General features: G+C 40.1%; 1 protein-coding gene across 2 annotated transcripts in view; it reads right to left on the bottom strand.

Annotated features, from left to right (window-relative positions):
* The window catches only part of KLHL7 (kelch like family member 7), a 75,662-nt gene that overhangs the window by 26,912 nt on the left and 32,815 nt on the right, over positions 1-15,935 (bottom strand). For both annotated transcript variants that reach the window (XM_003788497.1, XM_003788498.2), the window contains exons 5-7: positions 13,156-13,331; positions 10,529-10,703; positions 4,289-4,431 (exon numbers count right to left, since the gene is read on the bottom strand). In XM_003788497.1, the coding sequence (XP_003788545.1) occupies positions 4,289-4,431; positions 10,529-10,703; positions 13,156-13,331 (494 nt within the window). The remainder of the gene's footprint in view (positions 1-4,288; positions 4,432-10,528; positions 10,704-13,155; positions 13,332-15,935) is intronic.

Raw genomic sequence — 15,935 nt, 5'->3', positions numbered from 1 at the left:
TTACCCTTATCTGGTGTGAAACAGATATATGTAGATGTAATCTCTTAAGCACAGTGAGGACATTGTGCTTATTGGATTCTCATGTTATCTATCAGTAATCCATCTTCTACTGAGAAGGAAGCTAGATATCTTTAGTAGGAAAGCAGCCTATATCCTGGAAGTGGAGGAATGGATCAGAGATAGATGTTATGAGCCAAGAACAGCCCAATAGGAACAGTCCAAATACGATGATGATTAACCAATCTAACCTGATCCTCCCTCCTTGAAGAGGGTTTTTTTTTTTTTTTTTAAATATATCTGGCAGTATATCATGTGCTCTATGGATTATGGTGTCAAGTATTATGGTAAAAAAGAGATGTAGGAGGTCTCCTTTTCTTTCTTTTTTTTTTAATAGAGACAGAGTCTCACTTTATCGCCCTTGGTACAGTGCCATGGCGTCACAACTCACAGCAACCTCCAACTCCTGGGCTTAGGCGATTCTCTTGCCTCAGCCTCCCGAGTAGCTGGGACTACAGGCACCCGCCACAACGCCCAGCTATTTTTTGTTGCAGTTTGGCCAAGGCCGGGTTTGAACCCGCCACCCTCAGTATATGGGGTTGGTGCCCTACTCACTGAGCCACACGTGCTGCCCGAGGTCTCCTTTTCAACCAAAGCAGAAAAGGAACTGCTGAGGCGGGTAACTCTGGTTGCTGTACAAGGGCCAGATATGACCCTCTTAATGGACCAGATTAATACAAGCATTAAAAGTGGCCTACAGCTAACAGTGTGGCTATGGTATATCTCTCTGTTACTACCTACCCAGACCTTCAGATGGAATTTCTTTTCAGCTGATAGGGAAAATAAAATAATGTCATTATCTGATCTCAAGGATCTTGACACGTGGTTCTCAACCTTCCTAATGCCACAATGTATTTACATTGTTACAGAGGGGTCTCGACCCACAGGTTGAGAACCGCTGATCTTGACTCTAGCTCTATGCCATTATATACACTGTAGGCACCATGGACCACCTCACCTTCTCAAAGTTACACACTGGTCTCTCCTGTGTTGATGCCCAGATCAGTTCTAAAGACCAGGAAATGGAAAGGATCCTATACTCTTATCTAGTGTGAAACTTGTGCTGGACAGGACAAGAGACAATTTGCTTAGAATACAGTGCTGATCACGTCAAAGTCCTCAGATGTCCATCACTCCTAGGGCAGAGGTTGGCAAACTATGGCCTGAAGACCAAATCGAGCCCATCATCTGGTTTTGTAAATAAAGTTTTTTGGAGCACAGCCAAGACCACTTGTTTATGTATTATTTATTGCTGCTTTCCTGCTGCAGTGCCAGAGTTCAGCTGCAGCAGAGAATGGATGGCCTGCAAAGCTCTAAATACTTCTGGCCCTTTTTGTGAAGCCCTGATCTATAGCATGTTGGTATAACCCCTTAGAAATTAAAGACAGCTTGCTGCTCCAAGCACCTCCTACATATCGGAGATGGCACATATCCTGTGTGTGGGTATCCTTTTTTATTCACACTTCTATGAGATAAACCAAAAAAGCTGTTCATTATAACTAAAATCTAGAGTTAGAGAAATCTTTCTAAGTGTGACAGGCTACAGTTATATGGCTCAGTGGTTCAGGGTACCCTGTGATCCTGAGGCTTCAGGATGCTTGAGGTATGTCCCAATATAACCACAGAGCAAGGGCCTGGGATTCTGGAACAAGGCCAATCTCCCTTAAGCAGGTACTACTCTTCCAAAAGACAATTCCTGGCTGGTCACGAGGTTTTGACAGACAGCAAACGTCCAACACCAAGGGAAACCAGGTGACCATATCATTAACTCATCTTGAGTAGTTCTACTAGACCTTCTTAACCACAAAGAAAGCATGCCTTCAACCAATAATGTGGTCTGTAAATACAACACTGGGCTTATGGAGGTTCCAATGGCACAAAATAAACAAATAAGGCAATCACAACCCTTACCTCATGGCCCTTCACTGTCTCCTCCCTCAACCAGGACTATGGCCTCAGGGAGGTGCTCTCTATATCTGGCTAACAAAACAAGAGACCAGAGCTTGGTTTGCCTTTGATAGCACTAGCCAATAAGGAACCATATATGAAAGCATCACAGCCCCTATAGGAATTGTACTGATGGACAATGCAGAAAGAAGGTAATATGATTTGACACAATATTAAGCCCTTCATTTTATTGGTCATTATGCCTTTTATGAGGGAAAGCTTAAGGTCAGTTTTATTAATTCCTGGACAGCTGGCTAATGGTTTACCCTAGATGGATACAGACTTGAAATAAGCAAGAACGGAAAACTTCTGACAAGGCAATTTAAGAAAAGACAATGTGTAGGTGGGCCTCCAGAAATGTGTGTTCCACATGAATTCTTATCAGAGTACCCCTAAATGCAAAAAAGTCTCTTACGGAAAAGACTGTCTTTGTATCTTCTCTCCACAGTCAACACAATGCTTGTCCCATGGGCTTATGAGCAACCACAGTGGCATTGAGGATGCATAAACAGTTATAGAAATTAATGACTTCCCCTCCGTAAAGCCAGTGTGGCTACTCACTACTGGCCATTGCCCAGTTGGCGAGCAATACTGAGCAATGCTAAGCCCTTGATTTGTTACCATACTTTGAGGGAGCCAGTTAGTCACCTAATAACAGAGAAATACACTGGTACCCTTGCATAGTTGAAGGGGCAATGCTTTACCATTGAGACTGATACTTAACATGGATTTGGTTGGATTGGCCTTTTCTGTCTTCTGAACTCTTGACAACACCACCACATGTGTTTACAAATGCCTTCTATATCACTACAACATTATTACATAGACTGCCTTCAGGGACCCAGTTCATAAGGAAGTTACATACTAATGTCAACCATGCTTTGCTCTGGTTTCATCCAGTATCTGTCATTAAACAAAAATGTGTTTATAAAATGATTAAAGAGACCATTATATGCTGAGATTCAGCCTTGGTTATGGATACTACCTTACAAGATTGGGGTTTATCTTTTAGAATTGTGGCATTTTCTCTGCCCCAGAAATACAAAGTCGTACCAGAAAAATATGATTTTTTTTTCTTCCCTAACCAAAACACCTAGGTCTAAGAAACAAGGAACAGAAGTATGAGTCAATTCTCTAAAGGTTTTAATTAATAATCTACTTAAAAAAAATTTTATTCCTAGACCTATGACTCAAGCCATCCTGGTGTAGTTAGCATAGTATGTAATGGAAAGCACACTGAAATTAGTGATCATATCTACATGGTTGGATTAAAGATAATTTTATCTTTTTATGGGTGATTTTTCTAGGTTTTCCAAATTCTCTAGAATGCCTATATGTTATTTTATATTAAAACATAACTACTAAAGAAAAAACCCATATCCCCCAGAAGCAGATTTTCTTTTTTTTTTTTGACACAGAGCCTCAAGCTGTCACCCTCGGTAGAGTGCTGTGGTGTCACAGCTTACAGCAACCTCCAATTCCTGGGCTCAAGCGATTCTCCTGTCTCAGCTTCCCAAGTAGGTGACGCCCACCACAACACCTGGCTATTTTTGTTGTTGTTGCAGCCGTCATTGTTGTTTGGTGGGCCCGGCTGTATTCAAACCCACCAGCTCAGGTATATGTGGTTGGTGCCTTAGCCACTTGAGCCACAGGCGCCGAGCCCAGAAGCAGATTTTCATTGAAAATGGTACTTAAGGCTCGGCGCCTGTGGCTCAAGCGGCTAAGGCACCAGCCACATACACCTAAGGTGGCAGGTTCAAATCCACCCCAGACCCGCCAAACAACAATGACGGCTGCAACCAAAAAATAGCCGGGCGCTGTGGCGGGCTCCTGTAGTCCCAGCTACTTGGGAGGCTGAGGCAGGAGACTCGCTTGAGCCCAGGAGTTGGAGGTTGCTATGAGTGTGATGCCATGGCACTCTACCCAGCGGGGATAGCTTGAGGCTCCGTCTCAAAAAAAAAAAAAAATGGTACTTAATGAAAGCGAGTTGTTGGTATAAATGCAAGAAGTTGCTAACAAAAAAAGGTAAGATAGGAGAATTCATTTATTCTTTTGGTTATTGTGCGGCACTGCCAAGCAATTATGGAAACATTTGAAATCTGACTAAGCCTCAATTACCTTAATCTGTAAAATGAAGATAACTTATAAATCTCACAAAGTATGTGAAAGAACACCATAAACTAACATCTCTAAAGGCATCAGTCATTACTATTGGTAGTAGGTGAGTGTCTATGTGCTCCGTGATTTAAAAAACAAAAGAATAAAAAGAACAAAAAGTGGTTACCTTTGGGTTAAAGTATCTACAAGACTGTGGCTGGGAGCCTCCAAATAGGGCTATGCGGTAGTCATGCTTCTTTCTTCTAGGCCTTGTGCCATCTACAAGTTCCTCTCGATCCTCGGGAGACAGTAGATGATACCTCATCCCGCCTGTAGAAAAATACACGGCAACTCCTCAAGAACTTCAGACACAAATGCAGTGCTTTGAAAAGGAAATACCCAGACATAACAGTACGTTAATTTCTATAATTTTCTTCTATCATCCTTTTATAGCATTCAAGGAAAGTGAGAGGGAAGAGGCAAGAAAAACGTAGAAGGCCCTGAGTCCTCATCAATAGATTATTCTCAGCAATCACCATTTTTATAAGAATGCCTCACCCATTTACTCTGTGCCAGTCAATTATCTGGCTCCTTAAGCAATAACTGCGAAAATAATAATTACATTATTATTTCCTAACCCAGCAGTTCTCAATCTTAACTGCACATTAGAATCACCTAGGGGTAGGGAATCTGCAGCCTTATGGCAACTCGTGGCTTTCCAGGTTAAGTGTAGCTTTTGGACTGAATCCAAATTTTACAGAACAAATCTATAAAAAGGGGTGCACCAGAGAAAGATGAAGCTTTCTTGCCTACTTTGATGCTTAAAAAAAGAACAATCAGAAGGCAGTAGGTTTCCCACCCCTGATTAGACCAATTAAATCAAAACCTCTGGTGGTAGGGCCTAGGCATGGTATTTTAAAGGGCATCTTAAATCCTTACCTCTTTCAATATAGTTCAATGACCAGAAGCTTCAGCATCTGGAAGTTTGTTAGAAATTCTGAATCCCAGACCATACCCTAGACCTACTGCATTAGGATCTGTGTATTCAAGTTAATTTGCATGTACATACAACTTTGATGAGCACTGTATTAGATGACTAAAATGCATTAAGGATTCAGAATTACTGTGACCATTTTACATCAGCAATTCCTTAATTTTGTTAAGGGCCACTTAATCAAAATCAGTGGGAAAGGTAGATTGTTTACTACTGGTAGACAATAAAAATGGAGAAAAAATTCTGCCCCCACTTAATATTTTGCTCCAAATTCCAAATCAATAAAAATTTAAATATGAAAAAATCTCATAAATGCACTAAAATAAAGATAGGATAGCTTTAAAAAATCAGGTCCAGGCTCGGCACCTGTAGCACGGACATAGCCATAATACACAGAGGGTAGAGGGTTTGAACCTGGCCGGGGCCAGCTAAACACCTGTAACAACAAAAAAATAAAATAGCTGGGCGTTGTGGTCGCCATCTGTAGTCCCAGCTACTTGGGAGGCTGAGGCAAGAGAATGGCTTAAGCCCAGGAGTTTGAGGTAGCTATGAGCTGTTGACCACCACAGCACTCTACCCAGGGTGACATAGTGAAACTCTGTCTCAAAAAAAAAAATAAAGAAAAAAAATCAGGTTCACATAGGGAAGCCTAGGAGTGACAAAAAACAAAGAAGCAATGAAAAAATGTTCAGATGGCTCGGTGCCTATGGCTCAAGTGGCTAAGGCGTCAGCCACATACACCTGAGCTGGCGGGTTCGAATCCAGCCCCGGCCCGCCAAACAACAATGACGGCTGCAACCAAAAAATAGCTGGGCATTGTGGCGGGTGCCTGTAGTCCCAGCTACTTGGGAGGTGGAGGCAGGAGACTTGCTTGAGTTAGAGGTTGCTGTGAGTTGTGATGCCACAGCACTCTACCCAGGACGACAGCTTGAGGCTCTGTCTCAAAAAAAAAAAAAAAAAAGTTCAGATGTAAATATATAAAAGTTTAAGTTAACTTAGTGAATGGCAAAAAGACAAAATCAAAAGACAATGACTAGGGCAGCACCTATAGCTCAAAGGAGTAGGGCGCCAGCCATATATATTAGAGGTGGTGGGTTCAAACCCGGCTCCCGCCAAAAAAGGGAAAAAAAAAAAAAAAAAAAAGACAATGACTAGCTAGGAAAGTATTTATAAACAGTGCAAAAGAAAATTATAAGAAGACATTCTATTAATTCTATTAATAAGATTAAAACTAGATACTTAAGACAAAATTAGATGAAGTATTTCAATATAGTTCATAGAAAAAGAACTACAAACAACTTAAACACATGAAAAGATGCTCAACTGCTCTCAATAGAAAAATACAAATTAAAACCATACTTTTTTCACATCTCAGGTTGGCCAAGATCAAACTATCTGGAGCACAGGATGTGTTAAGTATGCAGGTGAGACAGCATGGATGGTTACTATCATCTGGAGGGTGATACAGTACAATCCACAAAAATCACATGTACACACTCTCTAACCCAGGAATTCCCTTTCTAAGAGTTTATAAAGTTCACTGCTGGGGAAGTGGTTAAAAATTATGGTGTGTATATACAATGGAATATTATATATGGCTGCAAAGAATGAGAAAGTTTAGTATGTGTTCATGGAATGATCTCCATGAAATTATATGGAATGGAAAAAAGCAAACCATAAAACAGTACATAGAATGTAACACTCTTTGTATTAAAAATGTACATTTTTTTGGCTCGGCGCCTGTGGCTCAAGCGGCTAAGACGCCAGCCACATACACCTAAGGTGGCAGGTTAGAATCCAGCCCGGACCCGCCAAACAACAATAATGGCTGCAACAACAACAAAAAATGTACATTTTATGCTTACATACGCATTTTATACATATAATTTATACATGTACATATAAGTCACTGTGTGTGCACAGTCTCAACACTACCTTTGGAAGGACATACAAGGTAATAACAGTAACCTCCTGGGTGAGGGAATGAGGGGGTGGTGAACAGGGATATCAGAGAGACTGACTTTTCACTATGTACCCATATAATACCTTTTTGAATTATGCGTGATATACAGTATTGATCTAAAGATAAAATAATGCAAAAAATCTTTTTTTTTTTTTTTTGAGAAAGTCTATGTCGCCCTTGGTAGAGTGCCATGGTGTCACATCTCACAGCAGTGTTAAACTCTTGGGCTTAAGCGATTCTCTTGCCTCAGCCTCCCCAGTTCCTGCCACAATGCCCATCTATTTTTTTGTTGCGGTTGTCATTGTTGTTTAGGTGGCCTGGGCTGGGTTTGAACCCGCCAGCCTCAGTGTATGTGGCCAGCATCCTGCCCACTGAGCTACAGGCGCCACCCAGTGCAAAAAATCTTTTAACATATACAAAATATTTCCGTACATGAGGCTGGTCTTAGCCCTTTAAAATGGGAAAGACAGGGAAGACACATCTTTGGAGAACAGTTTGTTTCTGGATGAAAGTCATTACCAATATTTATTATTTCCTTACATTTCTGAATTTGAATAAAAGCATTTTTGCATTAGAAGAGACGGACACCTCAGAGGCCCAGGCTCTGGCGCATGCTCTAGGTCAGAGGGGCCCACAAACACTTTCTGTAAAGAGTTAGACAGTAAATACTTTAGGCTTTGCAGCAGCATATGATTCTATGGAATATTAGGTTTTTTAACAATCCCTGGCAAATGTAAAAGCTGCTTTTAGCTCAAGGCCATATTTAGCCCATGGGTGGTTCCTAAAGTGTGAACCATAATCAGCAGCATCAGCATCACTTGGAAATAAAAATTATTGAACACTAGCCCTGATCGTCTGAATCAGAAATTCTGGGTTTGACAGCCACTCCCCTAGGAGGGCTCTGCACAGGCCTAAAGTAGACTGTGCAGTCTATCAACACAATATTCCCACAAGGCAAAGACAGTAAAGAGACAGGAGGGAACTGTTTCTAGCTAAGAGGCCACTGGGCTGACTGTGTCCAACTGTGATGACTTCCCAGGAGGAAACATGAGCTGTGATGCCTTCACTGACAGGCTTTTTTTCCTCCCCAAGAATGGGGCTGTATATACTTTGGCACCTTTCCCTGAGGAGCTGCTTGTTTCTCAGGCTTACTACTTTGAGAGTTATTCCTTCCAGAGTAAAATTTTACCAATTTTGAGTTAGAAGTTGCCCTGGCCTTTGTGGTGGCTTTGCCTGTGTATTTCTTTTTTTGTGACATATCTTCTTTTAGATGTAAATTTTTTTAGCTTAGTTTTACTCTATTTTTTGATTATCTTTTCTGCTTTTCTTCTACTCTGAAAAGCCAATGAAATCAGACAATAGGAAAGACAAATGGTGATCTAAGGAAGGGGGCTGGAGGACTCCTTTCCCCAATTAGTTTTTGCCTAGACTCCAAAGCTTGGGAGCCTTTCGGCTGCTTGTGCTTAGTCAAGGAGTTATAGAACGATCCACTAATCTTCATTTTAAAGAGAGAAAAAAGAAAAACATGTGATAAATCTAGTAAGTTAAAAATAAACAGCAAAGTTTCCTGCTGAGGCAGCTAATCCCCACACTTGAATTTCTGGAATAATCTTGCTATCCTATTTCTAAATCAATTTAGAATCCACAAAAGAACTAAATATTAGACTGCCCCAAACTGGTTAGTCTCATCAACTACACCATGTATGAAGAAATCGGACTAGCTCTCTACCCAACGAAACTGTAAGGCCAGAAAAATAACATAGTTTGGGAATGAAAGCGTAACAAAAACTCTGATATTAACATGTATGACATCTAAAAGATGAAAGCTCTGATCAATAAGCATTTTTTTGGTCCTGATTTTCTCTCATCTCCGCACTTAGACTAAAGGCCACTGGTACTCTACCTCCTTCTCCTCCTTTTTTTATTTTTGAGATGGAGTCTCAAGCTGTCGCCCTGGCAGAGTGCCATGGCATCACAACTCACAGCAACCTCAACTCTTGGGCTTAAGCGATTCTCTTGCCTCAGCTTCCCAAGGAGCTGGGACTATAGGCGCCCACCACAATGCCTGGCTATTTTTTGTTTGCAGTTGTCATTGTTGCTTAGCAGGCCTGGGCTGGGTTCGAACCTGCCACCCTAGGTGTATGTGGCTGGTGCCCTGCCAACTAAGCTATGGGGTGCTGTCCTATTTTACCTCCTTAACACCTTTCTCTTGGTTTTCAAGACACCAGCCTTTGCTTCAAGTAGCTCTCAAGTAGCTGCAAGTACAGGAATTTGCCTTTCCTAATTTTCTTCTTCCACCCATTGAATGTTACCATTCATAAGGACATGTCCTTGCCTCACATCTTCTTTTACTCCTTGTCTTTTTTTTTTTAATCTACTATACACTGTGTAATGCTTTTGCCACTTACAAAAAATTTCCATAATAAATATTCATGAAAAAATATTTTTAGTAAGTATAGAGCATTTTATTGGATGGCTATAGCATAATATTTTTCCAAAGTGGGGATAACATTGGGTCGACTTCCCTAAAACCACATACTACTACCTGGTAGCTATGTGATAAGTCTAAAGGAAATTTTACATTTTAAAATCAAGGAATAAGAGATCTAATAATTAGGACTCTCAACTTATTACCACTCTTGAGAAGGAAAGCATAGGAGTGAAAGTGCTCATTTCTCTTTTATCTGTTTCCTTAACTTTATGCCTTAAATGTAACATCCAGATGAGGTACCAAAAATAACTTAAGTTTCAAGTAGGTTCTAGTTACCTTTTATAAGAGGCCTTCTGGCTCATCATATATAAATGGAAATCTATAATGCAACCCTCCCCATCTATACATACCCATATGTATAGATATGGTGTTTGGTTTGATTAAGGTCAATGGGAATTCAAGAGCCTGTGAAGAGTCTGCAGGAATATAACTTCGCTAAATCTAAACAAATGAAAAAGAAGTAGCAATTTTTAGCTCCAGTTTTTTGCAAAAGAAAAGAAAAAAAAGAAAGAAAGCTATTTAAAAAAGAAAGTGTGGTCATATTACACTAGTTGGCTAAGTAAAATAAAAAAGGAAACACTGGAAAAGAAATACATGAAAGCTATTTTTATTTATTTGTTTATTTATTTTGCAGTTTTTTGCTAGGGCCAGGTTTGAACCTGCCACCTCCGGTATATGGGGCTGGCGCCCTACTCCTTTGAGCCACAGGTGCTGCCCATGAAAGCTATTTTACACGGAAATAGAAAAAGCATAAGTAATTTTTACCTCCCCTCACATACTAATGTATACTTTTAAAATAAGGGCTGAGGCCAAGTCCTCTCTAGGTATACAGTTGGGGAACTCAAGAGATTAATTATCTATACGAGCAGATTCTTGAATGTTTCTGACTTACTAAATCTGATTCATGCTAAATAGGATTTTAAGCCCATAACAAACTGCCTACATGATCAGGTTATAAATGGATTTTAAGGCAACTTACTTATCACCATCTTAAGGCATTCAGGATTGTCTTGAATAAGTGGTTCAGCTTGTACCGTTTTACTTAAGAAATTCTTTGATATAAGAGGAAACCTGACTTTAGCAAGGATATCAACCATAAATGGCTGGCGATTAGGTTCATCGTATTTCAGCCACCTGACTGCAGCATCATAAACCTAAGGGGGAAAAACAGCATAGTAAAATTCTTAGATGGCGGAAACATTTCCAATTACCTATGTTTACTCTCACACTGAAGGGAGAGAATCTTGTAAGGAAACAACCACTTATTCCAAATGTTTTATTCAGATATTTGCTTTCGTCCTTGAACATTTGCCTGTACTTCAGAACAGTTTACAAACTGCTGAGGCATCCTCAAACTACGGCCCGCCTAGGACATTTATCCGGCCCACCGGCTGTTTTTTCCGCTGCTGCCTGTCCTGCTTAGCAGCCAACTCGTCCTGGGGGCCGCAGTCTGGCCCTCCAACGATCTGAGGGGTAGTGAACTGGCCCCCTGTTTAAAAAGTTTGAGGACCCCTGGTTTACAGACTGTTCTAGTGAGTTTTGTAGGTAATGTTTTTTTTTTAGAACTACTACTATATACTGTAATTGAAATGACAGGGAGAATGCTGAATTTATAACTTTTTAAAACAAAATAACAGTTTCCTTTTTAGAAAAAGACATACATTGTACCAAAAAGAATCTACTGGTCGACACAAGTTTCCTACACATATATGAACATATGTAGGAGCAGAGGTTAATTGCTAAAAAGGCTTTCCATTCCAGGAGATACGAAGGTCACCTGTGATTTTATTTCAATCTTTTATTCCTGCATTATGAATGACAGACTTAACTGTTTTCTAGAAACTTTAAGAAGAAAAATTCCATACTTTGAAAGTTAATTACAGGATTAACTTTCTGTAAGAACTGTTATCCAAAATATAACACTGTAGCATTCACTTAACTATGCTGAACAAGTCCAAGTTCATTAACATTTAATTTACAAATAATTAAGTTTAAAAACACTGAAAACACACCTATTATTTCAAATACACACATATCTACCACACTGACACATGTTTGAGCTAAATGAGCTAATTTTGGGGTGGTGTTAATAAGGCCCAAATTCTCGTCTCCCTACAAGTTAATCTTTTGTGGGAATGGGTGTTTTAAAATAGACTGTTAATTTTAGAATAGTTGAAGACTTACGGAAAAGTTGCAAACACAGTGCAGAGTTCTCACGTACCTGGCATCCTGTTAAGGGGTTACTTTAGTATGATACATTTGTCACAACTAATGATGCAATACTGATAAATTAACTAAAGTCTATACTCTTTATTGGGGGCCAGTGGGGGGAGCTCTTTAGTTTTTATCTCATGCTATTTTTCTAAGATCCCATAAAGGATACCTGGTCAGATATTTTGTCAAATGTCCCTCAATTTGGATTTGTTTGATATCTTACTCATTAGACTGGGGTTACGGTTTCTCGAGAGGACAATCATACATGGGATGTCCCAGTCTCACTGTATCAAGTGTGCATGACAGCACACGACTCATCACTGAGAATGTTAACCATTACCACCTGTAGGTAGGTGTTTGTCAGGTTCTTCCAGGCTAAAGTTAATTACTACTTCCTTTTCCATACAGCATATGAGTTAATTTTGATGACAGAATTGATTTTTTTTTGGGGGGGGTCTCATTAGGTTCTCCAGTTCCAACCTGCCAATTTGCAAACTGATAGTCCTTTAGGCCACAAAGAAGGCAAGGAAAAAGAATGTGGCTTAGTTCAAATTTTCTATCTTTATAACAGAAGTAACTCAAAGTACATGATCGTATAATGCCTAATTAGTTTCCTCATATTGCTATAACAAATTACCACGAACTGAGTGGCTTCAAAATACAGAGGAGGATATGGTGCTGAGAATAGAGATTGAGTCTGCATATCAAAGTATTCCCCGACCCAGCTCCCAAATGCTTGCCACCCAGCCCACACCTCTGACAGTTTATTTGATGGTTCTGGAGGTCAGCGTCCAAAACTGGTCACAATGAGCTAAAATCAAGATGTCTACTTGGAGGTGCCATAGCAGAAACCATGTCCTTGCCTTTTCCAGCATCTAACAGCTATTTGCATTCCTTGGTTTGTGGTCTCCTTCTACTTTCAAAGCCAGCAATGGCCAGTCAGGTCTAACATTGGATCACTCTGACCTTGCCTCCTTTTGCAGCTTTCTTCCTCATTTAAGGACCCTTAGGGTTACGTAAACCGGACTTGCCTCATAATCCCATCTCCAGATCCTTAAGCACATTTGCAGAGTCCTGTTTGCCATGTAAAGGTAACATATTCACAGGTTTGGGGGATTAGGATGTGGGCATCTTGGGGGTAAACATTGTTCTGCTTACCATGGCATCTGAAATTTTTTGCCTCTATCAAGTGGTCTCTGCCTCAAAGAGCCAGCCCTCTAAGAACCCAGGACTCAACTTTTCCTATGAAACAGACTTGGGAATACTGTGTTTTGTAAAGAACACATTCTCTCCAAATATGACTCTATCCCTTATCATGTATCCAAACGCAAGGTATAAGAAATCAATAAGGACATTTTTACTAAGAAAAATATGAGGCAGTAAGTTAGTCACCTGATCCTCTGCTCTCACAGTCAGAGTGTCCTGGTTGAGAAGATGTGTCACTCGCTTGACATCAAGTTGTAGAAATTCATCAGTTTTGTAAACTTCAGTGAAATGCTGATGAATAAAATCGTCTGCAGTTGCTTTCAGTTCAGGACAGTCCAAACACTCTGCTAGCACACTTATACCTGAATACAGAAAGAAAATCATAGAAAATAATTTTTAGGAAACCAACTATATACTAAAGAAAAAGCATGACTTCAGGAAAATTACACTGAATTTCAAAAATGTATATCCTTTCTCTGTTCCCACTGATTTGCCTATTCTTTACATTTTTTTTTTTTTTTTTTGAGACAGAGCCTCAAGCTGTCCCCCTGGGTAGAGAGCTGGTGGCATCAAAGCTCACAGCAACCTCCAATTCCTGGGCTCAAGCGAATCTCCTGCCTCCGTCTCCCAAGTAGCTGGGATCACAGGCGCCCGCCACAACGCCCGGCTATTTTTTGGTCGCAGCCATCATTGTTTGGTGGGCCTGGGCTGGATTCAAACCCGCCACCTTAGGTGTATGTGGCTGGCGCCTTAGCCACTTGAGCCACAGGCGCCAAGCCTGATTTGCCTATTCTTGTGCCAATACTATATTGTCTTATGAACAGCTGCATTTTATAGAAGACTCCTTCAAAGTTTTTTCAAACTTTTCTTAGCTACTGTTCTCTTGCAAATAATTTTTATAAATAAATGGATCACATAAAAAATTCTGCCGTGATTTGAATTAGAATTGCACTCAATTTTTGGATTATTTTGAGGACAGTTTACTTTTGACAGTTGATAACTGAAAGCAACTGCAGATAATTTTATGCTGCAACATGGGGGAGCTCCATTTAAGAACATAACACATATGAAATTTATTCAGATATATCTGAATTTATTCATGGTGTTTACTCAGATTTTTTATGATACTCAATATAAATATACAACTTTCTTCACATAAACTCTACACATTTCTCATCCAAGTCTCCCTTGGCTACTTTATTTTTTGTTTTAGAGGGAGTTTCCTCGGTGGCGCCTGTGGCTCAGTGGGTAGGGTGCCGGCCTCATATACCGAGGGTGGCGGGTTCAAACCCGGCCCTAGCCAGCTAAAACAGCAATGGTGACGGCAACAAAAATAGCTGGGCGTTGTGGTGGGCGCCTGTAGTCCCAGCTACTCATGAGGCTAAAGCAAGAGAATCGCTTAAGCCCAAGAGTTTGAGGTTGCTGTGAGCTGTGATGCCACAGCACTCTGACAGCTTGAGACTTGGACTCTGTCTCAAATTAAAAAAAAAAAAAAAACCACAAAAACAAAAACTAAAGCTAGTTTCCCCCTAATTGGTTACTTATGTTCTGCATCAGGAGTCTGCAAAGTAATGTTCATGGCCCAAATCCAGTTCATGGCCTATTTTATAGGGTCAGCAGCTAAAAATGGTTCATATTTTTCACGGGCTATTCAAACAACAACAGCAACAACAAAAGAGAGAGGAGAGGGAAGTGAAAGGGGAATGAAGAAAGAACTACGAAGGACAAGAGAGAAAAAGAGACAAGAAGGTATGGGGCCCACAAAGCCTGAAATATTTACTATCTGGCCCTTGACGGAAAAAGTTAGCCAATCCTGCTTTTATACAAAGCCACTAATTATCTTTGTTTGTGATTCTGAGGTAGCCTTTCTTTGTTAGTTGAAAGTTGAATTTTTTTCAGGTCACTGTTTTTCATTTCCCATGGGCAGGTTGTCTTTAGATAATGGGTGTTGATGCTTTCATATTTCCACATGGTTCTCCTAACTGATGCCTGCTGAGCTCTTTGTCACATTAGCCATTTCCACCGCTTTGTAAACGCACTGACCACAACACGCTGGATGCTCTCCGTGAAGTCTGCTACATTTGTCTACTTCTGCTACTTTTACCAAGAACTAGTTCTATTTTAAGGGTTGTTTGTTTGTTGGTTTTTATGCCTTTATGTTTGTTTTAACATGAGAAATTGGTACTGAAATAACAAAAGTGCCTTTAGCGTCTGTTGCTATAATTTTAAGTATTCATTTTTCTCCTTAACTTGTTAGCATAGTAAATTATGCGGCTAGATTTCTAGACATTAGAATGATTAAACCATTGTGACATTTTTGAGGAGAACTCTACCTGATCACAAAGTATTGTTAATTAATAAACTTACTTTTTTCAGAGCAATTTTAGGTTCACAGTAAAACTGAGGGGAAAGTAGAATCCTCATACACCTGTTGTCACCACACTCACAGCCTTCCCCATTAACACCAGCCCACACCAGAGAGATACTCTTTTTTTAATAACACATTCATTGCTGGACTTAATTTACTGTCTTTTTAAAGCACTTATAAAAATCACTGTTTCTAAATGAAATTAGTCCATGCACACACACAAGTTCTTTATCCAATGCTGGCATTATTACTCTTACCCTAGTAGTATGAGCTGGAAAGTTTTCTACCTTTTCTAAAGTTTCAGAACAATTTAAATAACATAACCAGTAACATAAGCCTTAAAATAGGCATCCTCAAACTATGACCCGCCTAGGACATTTATCTGGCCTGCCAGGTGCTTTTGTGGCCGCTGCCTTTTCTGCTTGGCAGCCAACTCGTCCCAGGGCCTGCAGTCCCACCCTCCAATGGTCTGAGAGACAGTGAATTGGCCCCCTATTTAAAAAGTTTGAGGACCCCTGCTTAGTAGAATTAACCATAAAGCTTTTAAGCCTGGAGTACTAAGAAGGAAGAAAACTTTTTCAATTGTTTTTTTTTTTTT

Source organism: Otolemur garnettii, unplaced genomic scaffold (genome assembly GCF_000181295.1).
Source record: "Otolemur garnettii isolate 467f Iridium unplaced genomic scaffold, OtoGar3 scaffold00028, whole genome shotgun sequence".
Lineage (NCBI taxonomy): Eukaryota > Metazoa > Chordata > Mammalia > Primates > Galagidae > Otolemur > Otolemur garnettii.
Note: the sequence above shows the minus strand (reverse complement) of the source record. Positions and strands in the feature narration are given on the sequence as shown.